The sequence below is a fragment of the Falco rusticolus genome, chromosome 2, assembly GCF_015220075.1.
Source record: "Falco rusticolus isolate bFalRus1 chromosome 2, bFalRus1.pri, whole genome shotgun sequence".
In the NCBI taxonomy this organism is placed as follows: domain Eukaryota; kingdom Metazoa; phylum Chordata; class Aves; order Falconiformes; family Falconidae; genus Falco; species Falco rusticolus.
In genome coordinates this window covers 11,904,254-11,915,776 of record NC_051188.1, presented here as the reverse complement: position 1 = coordinate 11,915,776, position 11,523 = coordinate 11,904,254, and the positions used below count along the sequence as shown (strand labels likewise).

The following is an 11,523-nucleotide window of genomic DNA, read 5'->3' as shown; positions in this document are numbered from 1 at the left end:
ACATTTGAACACATACAGGAGATCAACCACATGCAAATCTGTGTTGGTTGGAAGAGAAAAAAATGTTTCTGGGATTGACTTGGGACAGGAATAAAACTTTAGACCAAGGACACCATCTGAAAAATTGTAAATGTTCAGAGACCAACGGCCCAGTGTTTCAGCTGCCGGCATCAAGGGCATCAAGGACGTGATTCAAATACCTGGGTTGGAAACCACAGACTAGTTCCTACCATCTCATTTCAACAGGAACTGTCAGATCATTTTGATGCAAATAGCTCAGATGCCTTAGGCCCCAGTGCTCGGTTTTTCTTGGCACGAAGAGCAAAGCAAACCAGTGAGAGGCTGGTCCCCGCAGACCTCCCTGTGCCACAGCCCTGTGTCCCTCCTCCCAGCGAGTTCCTCACAGGCAACCACCTCTTTGCAAACAAACTTTAAAAAAATCCCAAAGAAAATTAAGAAAAAAAAAAAAGAAAAAAGAAAAAAGAAAAAAAAAAAAAAAAGACCTTTCCAGATTCCCAGATAACTTTATGTAATTTTGTACAGAGCACAACCTCTATGGGCTTGTCCCTTTCCAGAGGAGTGAGAGGGGACACTTCAGAAATGCCCTTCCCTGGGGACCCCCTCATGCCTGTGCAGCCGATGGGCCACAGAGGGCCATCTAAGGCTCAGCATCAATAACGTAGCATATCTAACCCAGAAAGGCAGGGCAAGGGCTTTATCCTCGGCACAGAGATCACTGTTTTGTCCATCTTTATCTCCTCCTGTCAGTTAGCTTCAAAGCAGAATAGCTGTAAGTGCTCACTACAGTGCAGATCAATTCCACCATAGATAGAAAAATTCCTTGGTACCTAGCACTCCTTGCTTTCTTCCAGGCACTCCTCTATTTTTATCAGCCACCCACGTCAGAGTTTGTTCCATCAAGGTCAAGTGATAAGAAAAATGTAAGGGCTCAGCTGAGTATCCCCCAAATAGATACTCAGAAACATTGGAGATAGACCAGAATATCCTGGCTGCTGTTCCAGAAAGGGCACATCTCCCACAGGGGCTCTGAAGCATCTGCTTGCCCATGTGGACATCTCAGAGGCTTTAGGGCATCTCTGGTGGCACCAGCCATCTCTACCAGAGCATCTGAATCAAGCCCTGAAATGTCTACTGGGTACAGCAACACCAATCTTAAAAGAAGCCCTGAGTCCAGCAGACTGAGATGTGCCCTTGTCCCATCCTGCCTCACAGGACCTAAAATAGGTCAGTGAATCACCCCCTAAAACTGCATATTTCTCCCCACAAGTCACACAGGGAGCTTGAAGTGAACAACTCAGCAGCTGGCACCCAAAGCTGCTGCCCTCCATCATGAGCGGGAAGGTGAAGCCCACCTCAAACATCTCCGTTAGTGAGATTTCTGGTTTTTTTCCAGTAAAACAAATGCATCAGCTGAGAGTCATCTAATGGCAAAAGAGCACAACAGCAGACTCGGTGAGGAATTGGTCTTCTTGGTATAACCTCATGCTTTTACAATCCCTCCATGCACTGTGTATCATCAAAACCACTCCAGCTTCAGGTGAACTGCCTCACAGCTACTTTTTCCTCTATGTCTCCTTCATCCCATAGGATCATATTTTCACTTACATTTTTTCTTACCAGCCACATCTGCCTTCCATCCCTCTGGGTCTTTAAATGAAGTTTCCATGCAGATTTTTATGCCTGCCACTTTTTATGGGTTTGTTTGGGTTTTTTTCAAGAGATGATAACAAGCAGAGTCAGTCCAGACATTCTCTTCAGCTATCAAAGAATCACTTCAAATCTCAATTTGGACATGTCGAATTTGGTTGACCCCCACATGAAGGATGCAACGCCAGGTCTTTCCTCCCAGTAGCACCTGGCTTCAGAGAGGGCTGAGCCCTGGTTCTGGGCATCTTCAGCCACGTGCACCTTCAACGCTATTCCACTCCTGCTGGGGAAAGAGGCTGCAAAATATCTGCTCATAGAAAAAAGCTTAGTGTGTGAATGTGCGTAAACTGCGCTTTAAGTTTTTGAAACACCCTGTTTAGAGCAAGGCAGGCAGCCCAGAGAAACCAGTGGCTCTGTTGTCACTGACAGCTGCGGTTTCTGTGACTTTGTAGCACAAAGTAAGGTGGAAGGTGGAAGGCAGTGTTTCTAACTACCGCCCAGAAAATGTGCCTTTCAAATGCACAGTGTCCCTCTTTGTACGTGAATAACTGGGTCAAAGTTAAAACTCCTTACTCAGTCAAAATAGCATTTGATTATAAATATAAAGGAATATTTCTCCTAAGGCAGGATAAATAATTATCTGGTTGTCAGACTTTTTCATCTTTTTAACTTTCCCTTTTTTTAATAAACTGCTTACAAAGTCTTCCCACCAGATCACTGCATATCTTACTGAAACCCTTATTTTCCCTGTACAGAGGTGTCACAGAAAACATGGGACTCCTGCACTTCTCCTCTGTTTTTCCACCCATCACTCATGTGCCTGTGTGTTCTTACCATGTCCTGCCCGTGGGACATTGCTTAACCTGCACCACTGTCATTTCCATGCACAGCTACTCCTAGCTGTCTGCAGGAGATGGCACACTGCATTAAACCTTTCTAAAGATTTGGGCTCTCACACTGCTGCTCAGAGTGCATCCGTGACAAAGAAATCCACTCCACAGATGAACTCGAGTATCCAGGAAAAGTGCCCTAGATAGAGCAGTTTTTACACAAAACTGGTTATGAAGACTCATACTTGGATAGATGAAAAAGATTTACGGGGCAACTAAAAAGATACTGGTACAGCAACTGTATAGTAAATATAACTGACTTAATTTCTCAACACATATATGAGTTTTTCTCAGAATTATGTCTGTTTACAAGGAGCTTCACAGAGCAGTTTTTAAAAGCCTGTATCTTTCCTGTAGCTTTATTGCAGAGTTTAACGAGACCTTGCTCTCCTGCCTGTTTCCAGCAGTGAAATGATAACACACTTGCTTTGAGTATCAGCACGCTGTTCCTTCCATCAGTCAGTGGTAAATCTTCTTTTACTCAGTTTATTTTGATGATTATTGTGGGTTTAGTTCAGTCAACTTTAAACAGACAAATTCTTAGCCCTATCTTCTGCGTTAGCCTTGAGCCTGGAACCTGGAGAAATACAGATTATTTTCATACCATTGCATATCAAACAAAATACAACATTCCTCCTCCTTTAAGCCAAACTAGTATTACCCCTCACATCAGTGCTCCATTGCTCTCATCAGCACTAATTCCTACCTTCTTAATCTCTGCTCCCCAGAAAAATAAGATTGGATATCTTCTGAGGAAGGGGGAAAACTGAATAATTGCCAGTAGTCCTCCGAAGACAGAGGCTCTCCATCCAGTTCTCAAGACTTTGGGTTTATGGCTCTGTTTCATACTGCATCTTTCCTTGCAAAGCACAGCAAACTAATACTTAGCAGTTTCTTTACAAGGCGGCACTATTTTCTCTGATTTTTTTTTCTTTTTTTTTTTTCTGATTGTGGACTTGATCAAAGAATATTAACATCACGCCATTAATCCTCTCTATGCTCTAAATTAAGTGACAGAAAATGGCTTTAAATATACCAGGCTTAGTATCTTTGAGCGTGTTTTTTATGTTAACTTTAGCTACTGGAATCTGGGCTTCTTGGAAGAGCAAGAAGGACCAACAGAACAGAAACGCAACTGAAATGGCCATAGTTGGAGGCAGGAATATAAATGTTTTCATTGGATTGTTTACTGCAACAGGTAAGTTTTCTTAAAAGGCTTTTTAAAATTCTCCTTAAAACACATGCATTACATAGATCTGGGGGACTTTGCTTTCAAAGCAAGTGAACTCCTTTAATGTGAGGGCAGATTTTACCTAAGTGTGGCTTTAAAGGAGTATGGTTTCATGAATCATTTTGGGATGGATTCTTACAAACCTCTTCACACTGAGCAGAACCTAATGTTTATGTAGATTCTTTTAAATTAAAGAGATTAATTTAAGAGTTTAGTTAAGAGTTAAAGAGTTTAATTTAAGAGTGACTGAAGAATACGACATTTCATTAAGAAGCACTGTGGTCTTAATCTTGAAACAGCTTCTGTTATCCAGCATAACAGAAGAATTTTACTCCTGGAACAATCCAGTTCTGTGTGGACCAAGTTGCTACTCATGGTGAGCACTGGGCTCTCTCCTACAAAGAAAATGTTTCCCCACTGGCTTCTACCCTCTGCCTCCCTTTCCTCTCCCTGCTGCCTGGCATCATCTGAAATTTACTTCCCCGACCCATTTTTTGTGAAAGCTTCCCCAGGTGGTATTTGCCTGGCTAAGACACTTAAGCCCATGTTGTAGATTTGTATTCTGACAGCAGTGTCTGCTTGCCTTTTTTTTTTCTGAATGCCTATTTTCTTTGACTGTGAAAGTGATGCTTATGGAAGATGATCTATCAGTCACGGCAGAATAACAAAGGCAATGCTGTTTGCTCTAGCAAAATTCTTCCACTGAGAAAAATGGAATTAAATATTAGTATATTTCAAATTGCATCTAAATGTTTAAACGTTAAGCTTTTCCATGCATACATAGATATTCTTTCTTGAACCTGGGAAATTATGTAGCGTGAGATCCTAATACTCTTACCTACCCTCAGCAGCACATCTCACTATGGGAGAAAACTGTAAAGAAACTAGAAGTGTGATTAAATAATTGTATGAGAAAAAGGTTTACTAATACTGCTTGAGAATATGTATTGCAATTCTTACTTTTTCATCTTCCACATTTACAGCTACCTGGGTCGGAGGAGCATATATCAATGGCACAGCTGAAATTGTCTACCTGCCTTCAAAAGGATTATTGTGGGTCCAGGCACCTGTGGGATTTGCCTTGTCCCTTGTTATTGGTAAATAATTCATGTAATCAGGACACATAAGATTAAAAAATAATTATATGAGTATATTAAGATGCATAACAGAGTACAGAGTACATTTTAAAGGTGATTTTGTTCCTTCAGTCTCCCATGGATCTAGAATAAGCATTTATAATGCTATCCTCTAAACTGAAACATAAGAAATTGGGGTAGCTTGGAGCTAGTATAGAGTTTTGCCTGCTTGGAGAAATTTATAGGACAAAAATCTTATCTGAGAATTTTAGAAGCATGTGGCTATGTGAATACTGGCTTTTTATCATGCGTCTTATTCCCAGACTATTGAGAGTATCAGTATCATTTTAACTTTTTCTTCAAAATTTTTGTGTGATGAAATAATACTACCTTGAGATTTCCACTAAAATCCTTTCTTCTGAGTAGTCTCAGGATGAATTTGTAGTGCATCCAGTTTGTCCCACTTTACAGCTGGTCACTATTTTGTGGAAAGTGAGCTAAGTTTGCAGTGTCCCATACCTAAATTGCCATTTCTAACTCCAGGAATTACTGGACTTACATTGAGGTTCAGCTTTCTTGCCAAGACCAAAGTTTCTTCCAGTCCACACCAAGTTATACCATAACTGTTGAGGGACGCAGAACGATTAAAGCAAGGAGACCTGTGCAGACCTTGCACAGGAATTTCTAAAAGAACAATAACCTTTATTCTCAAGTCAGAGGAAAGAGTCCAACTGACGTGAATATGAATCAGGCTTGGAAATATACTGCCAGCATTTCTTACGTGAGTAATTCTTACTAATGAAATTGAGAAATTGCAGGTCTGATCCTGCAATCTTTACTCAGGTCAGTAGTGCCCAGGCAAGCAGTCCTGTTGGCTTCAGGGTTAGGCACAATACATGTTCTTTGGTTTTAATGAGACAGCTGTACGTCTGAAGTCTAATATTTAGATGAAGGCGGGTGGGACTCAGCTCAACGCACAGATTAAAACAATATCGTTCTGGGAAGAGGCAATGAAGCCACTAAAATGAAAATGTAACCAGAAAAGGAAAGTATATCAACATGTTGCATCACACGGTCAAGGACAGAAGTTCATCTCTTTTTTTAGCCAAATATGAGTCTTCAATGCCTCACTCTGCCTACTGACATTTTCCACAGGAATCATTTCAGAAAACTTTGTGTGGCAGGTTGGTAGGTTACTGGAGATGGAGAGAAGACTATATGTGGGTGTCCTCTAAGCTCAGTTCCTTTTACAGTTGCACAGGTATCTTATGCCATTTGGGGTGCCCTAGGGGGGTCCTACCTGGCCTCTAGTAGCAGTTCTGGAAAGATATAGGTCTGCCAAAAGTGGAGGGTCATATCTGTCAGTGGTAAGGAGTTGTCTTTTATAATCTGACACCTCTCAGACTGATGAAACCCCACATTTAGGCAAGTGAATTGAGGCTCCGGTGTCTGTCTGTCTGCACCATTCTCTAGGGTCCATTATGTACAAATTCCACACTCCCTGTACAGGCCTGATACGCAAATACCATAGTATTCTTACATTTCTTTCCTGGAATATAATAAATGAAAAATTCTACCAAAATGTCATCACTTCTGATAGGTGGTTTCTTCTTTGTAAATCCAATGAGATCCAAGAATTACGTGACAGTGATGGATCCCCTTCAAGAAACTTATGGAAACATGATGGGAAGCTTACTCTTCATTCCACCCCTGCTAGGAGAGGTGTTCTGGTTTGCAGCTATCCTGGCATCCCTGGGTAAATACTTCTTTTGCTGTTATATTTGTTAAAGGTCATGTGGCACAGCTATCAGACTAAAATACATATTTGGGAATTGTGTTGGACTAAGCTGTGGGAAATTGTGCTTCATGTCTCCTTTTGTGAGAGGAACACAAGTGTTTCTTATTTTTGGAAAATATGGTTTTAGGTTTAAAACAAATGACGGTAGTATATATTCATGGTATTGTAATAGGGAGGTCTGGCAATAGGAGTTAGCACCTTCCGCTTGCCTGTGGGACAGCAGGTGTAAAAAGGCAAAGTGCCTTGGGAAAGGCCACGCAGCAAGGTAGCAGCAAGAGCAGAAAGTGAACATGGGCTCTCCTGAGTCCTTGCTCTGCCTGCTCTCTGTGGAACGTGTGCTTCTCATACAGTGTGGTGTGCTGGCATTGAGGGAGTCACATATCCTTATTTATTCTGTATTCTGCACGTGTGGAATCTGTCTTAAAATACCTGACTGCTGTCTTTACCTGCAGGAGCAACAATGAGGGTCATCTTGGATATTGGGGGCTCTTTGGCTATCATCATCTCAGCATGCATTGTCATACTCTACACTCTGCTGGGAGGCCTCTACTCTGTTGCATACACAGATGTCATCCAGCTGGTTTTCATTACCCTCAGCCTGGCAAGTCCTGTGCATTTCTTTGTTACCGGTTTCCTAACTAAGGGAAAAAATCCTGCTCTTCTTTTCAGTATGTCTCAGACCAAAAGTAACTCCACCAATACTGGCCCTTGCCCTAGAGTTCCTCTTCAGAAGAGGTCTCCTGAACTCTCGTACAGTCCTTAGGCATTTCAGACAGTGCTCACACCAGCTATTGGCCTTTCTGGGTGAATGCAGCTGCTCACAGATAAGGTCTGCAGAACCTGTCCAGAACAATCTTGGCTGGAAAGGCGAGAGATCTGTCTACTGAGGGCACCAATTGACCTGAATCACAGGCTCATGTTCTTCATGATGCCATGAACCAGAAACATAGATTTAGAGTAAGAAAGGGGGAGAAAGGAAGATTCAGTCTGCGTTTAATCTTATTTAACTCTGTGTTCTACATCTACCTTAATTTCAGTATCTGAATAGATTGTCCAAGAACAAGGACTCTGGGGAAATGGTGAACTATTTCTATTTCTATTTCTATCCTAGTGGGTCTGTATCCCCTTTGCCCTGGTCAACTCTGCAACGGAAAGTATTTATTACACTGCCACTCATCAAACTTACCAAGACCCTTGGATTGGGAAGATAGAAAAGCAGTATCTTGGAAGGTGGCTGGATGACTTCTTCTATCTGGTATGGAGTATTTCGTGGACAGATGGTTTGGAGAAGGGATTGTGCGGGGACTTTCTGTCTGGAAAACTTGTGGGTTCTTCCAGCCAGGAGCCCCATGTTGCCCAGTTGGCAGGGGCAGGATGATGTTTAAAACCTTCTCTCAGCCACCCCACAGCACTCTGAGTGGACTGAGGAGATCCAGAGCTCAGCTGTAGGAAGGAAAGAAGCACGAGGGACACTCCACCCTTTGCCCATGTGAATAAATGTACCTCTTCAGTGAGACCATCCAGGCACTTAGTTCCTGGCACCTAACTGAGGCATTTCCTACCTTTTGAGAGGTTGATCTTACAGCCTCAATAGTGTGCTTTTAACATAATTTTGTAAAATTCCCTCTATTAAAAAAAATAATATTAGAAGCCTGAGCTTGTTTGGTAAGGACAGAATCTTCTGATTTTATCTGATTAAATTTGTCTGCTAAGAAAGTGAAAAAGGTGGTTTTATTTTTAATTTTAGATTATGCTCTAACTAAGTTTGGGTAAATTTTTTTACAAAAGTTGCATTCCTGAAAAACTTCTCTTTTCCTTCCTCTGTGCCTGTTTTACTATGCCTGCAACCTATTTTTTAGCTTTCTCAGCCTGCCAAACCATTAACTTCTTTTGATAAAAATTTCACAGCCATCACAATAAAAACAAAGGAAAAGGACACCCTCAACCATAAGAAATATCATCCTCAATAGTTAAAGCTGGGTAACATTTATGCATTTGAAGTAAGAGTTTTATAACAGTAAAGATTATCATCCATCTGAATGGACGGAAGATGCCCTACAGCAGCCTGGTGGGTACCACTGGTAACATCTGAATGTTTCAGGTACTTGGGAGCATCCCATGGCAAACTTACTTCCAAAGAGTGCTCTCCACTGCCTCACCAGGACAGGCAAGGCTCATCTCCTACCTCTCTGGACTTGGGTGTTTTTCAATGGCCATCCCCTCTGTGCTCGTTGGTGCAGTTGCAGCATCAACAGGTAAAACTAATTGCTTTAAAATTATAAAATTAAAAAAAAATAGTCTCAGAATAATGAACATCTTTTTGTCAAAGGTGAATAAAATGGGAACCAACAAAGTCCTGATTTAGACTCCAAATTACCTAGTTCTGTGTACCTAAAATGTAGCCCTGGCCACCAAGCTAGGTAGTCTGTACAAGAAATGTGGAGCCCTCTGAGATTCAGTGCACAGCTACTTAGAGACCTTTAAACAGTCCCAAGACCTGTTTAAACCTATTTCATTACCACGAATTGGCTTTTCATTGACCTTGTATTGAGGAAAGATGAAGGCAGACACTGTAAAACCCTGTATAATCCTATTTTCCAAGAAGTGCTTCTGTTAATGCCTTCTGCATGTAAGATCCAGCAATATTACTACAGATTGCTAAGGTTCTGAAGAAAATCTGCCTGAAGGAATGAAGAGGGTCAGTCCTGTAAACTCACAGCCCCCACCCAGGGGATCAGTCCTGTCTTCGCTGTGAGCAAGGATTAAAGAGCAGCCAGAGCACCAACCATTTAAAGAAATGAGTTGAACTCATTAATTCATCTGTCATGAGGGGCACCAGAGCAAAACTACCTTCTCCTCACAAGCAGGGTCTAGAAGGTTGACCTTTATCTGGAAACACATGAAGCACAGCTATTTCTGTAGATGCTACGGGGGAAAAGGAGATCTTTGACCTAGTGAAAGCTGCAGCATGCTAAGGGGAATCACCAGAGATCATAAGAGAATCCAAAAAGTTAATCCAAGTCCTAAAATACCATGTGAGTCTCAGACCTTAGCCCTGCTGTGACTGGTCCTTGAGGAAAGGCAGCTTCAAAGACAGCAGAAATGTCAATGAAGGATTTGTTGTGACTTTTTCTTGCTCTGTTTTAAAGACTGGAATCAGACAAGCTATGGTCTTCCGAGTCCACACGAGAGAGGCGAATCAGCGATGATACTGCCACTTGTTTTATACTACCTCTGCCCAGCATACATCTCCATCGTTGGTTTGGGAGCCATCGCTGCTGCCTCAATGTCATCTGCAGATTCAGCTCTTCTCTCTGCTGGCTCCATGTTTGCTCACAATATCTACAGGAAAATCCTAAGGAAAAAGGTACTTGGTTACCGCATTCAGTAGTTTTGGTGTCAGGAAAGACTCTTTTGCTTTAGATCTAGTCTGCATGGTCTGCAATTAGAGCTGTTTCCCCTTTAGCTGCTGAACTGAGTTCTGGAGCCAGAGCTTCTAACATAGGTCAAGGGTGTTCATATCCTTGGTCGGGATGCAAATACCCACACTGGTGAGCTTTGCTCTCTATAAAATGACTGGTATAGCTTTTGAACTAGGATACTGGTGGAAACAGTATTAAACCGTGACCCTTAAAATTACAGAGGGAAGCTCCATCTCCAGGGGTGCCTGCCTTGGGCAGCTGCTGGTGGCAAGCACTGCCTGAAAGCAGCAAGGGCTCGGTGAGAATCAGCCCAGGGCAGGGCAGTACTGGTCACCCTGCCGGTAAATGACATGTCTGTAATGTTAGAATCTCTGTTTTACAGGCTACGGAGACAGAGGTCTTATGGGCCATGAGGACCTCCATGCTGCTGTTTGGGGCAGGGGCTGCCGGTCTGGCTTTTTACTCCAGCTCTGTCTATGACCTCTGGTTCCTCAGCGGGGAGCTGGTGTATGCCCTGCTCTTCCCCCAGCTCTGCTGTGCCCTCTTTGCTCCCAGCACCAACACCTATGGCTCAGCTGCCGGCTTCTTTGTTGGGCTCCTTCTGAGGCTGCTGGCAGGGGAGCCTGCCCTGAGCATCCCTCCTGTCATCTGCTACCCAGCCTGCTCCCTGGTGAATGGGACCTACAGTCAGATCTTCCCCTTTAAAACATTCATCATGCTTCTTACCTTGGGGATAATCATTGCTGTTTCGTACCTGGCTGCAGTTTTGTTTCAGAGAAACCTCCTTCCCAGCAGGTGGGATGTTTTTAATATCATGGGGGGAACCAGTACCCTCATCCCCCTGCAGCAGATGGAGAAACAGATGGGTTTGCCAACAGTTGCACTAGAAGAGAATCGTGATTAAATGTGGGCCCTCATTTGAAAGGTCACGGTGCATTTAGCAGTTAGAGTATGGCACAAAAGGCATCGCTCTTCCCTTTGCTTTCTCCAGTAATGAATTATTTCAAGTCCTTGCAGAGTAATAAAGATGCACTCTGTTCATCCAAGGAGAATACGTGAGCTCAGAGTCTGCAGTGATTAAAGGTGTGTGGTGATGGAGCACGATCTTGTGGTAGTGACCACGGGGCATCTCAGGCCCCAACAGTGTTTGCTTCGGGCTGCCCCTGGTACCCCACTGGAAAGCAAAACTACAAATCATGCTCCAACATTTATGGCATTCTCAAGTCACATACTTTTCTCACCACAAAGGAGACAAATTCATGTTTAATTGATCAGGTATTCTTGATTTTAAAAAAAATAGGTGAGCAAACCTGTTCCCATTACAACAGCTAGAGCTTTAGCATAACCACCCCTGGGGAGCGCATCAGACTCACAAAACCACAGATCACTGAATGCAGTGCAACCACCACAGCAATCCAGCAGGAATATCAGTTCTGCA

The 11,523-nt window shown here is 42.8% G+C and overlaps 1 protein-coding gene across 1 annotated transcript; it reads left to right on the top strand.

The window, feature by feature from the left end:
- Positions 1-3,578: 3,578 nt before the first annotated feature.
- LOC119143864 (high affinity choline transporter 1-like) lies at positions 3,579-11,109 on the top strand. Its single transcript, XM_037378530.1, has 8 exons — positions 3,579-3,756; positions 4,773-4,886; positions 6,466-6,621; positions 7,116-7,264; positions 7,775-7,918; positions 8,765-8,918; positions 9,813-10,030; positions 10,468-11,109. Exons 1-8 carry the CDS (start codon positions 3,579-3,581, stop codon positions 10,987-10,989), a joined length of 1,635 nt encoding a protein of 544 aa, XP_037234427.1. The 3' UTR covers positions 10,990-11,109.
- The last annotated feature ends 414 nt before the right edge of the window (positions 11,110-11,523 follow it).

Bases quoted from the DNA above. Each gene is read 5' to 3' on its own strand.
- LOC119143864 (XM_037378530.1), top strand. From the start codon at position 3,579: ATGGCTTTAAATATACCAGGCTTAGTATCTTTGAGCGTGTTTTTTATG. The intron at 7,265-7,774 runs GCAAGTCCTGTG...TTTCTATCCTAG, and splicing joins TTTTCATTACCCTCAGCCTG to TGGGTCTGTATCCCCTTTGC. The intron at 7,919-8,764 runs GTATGGAGTATT...TGAATGTTTCAG, and splicing joins TGGATGACTTCTTCTATCTG to GTACTTGGGAGCATCCCATG.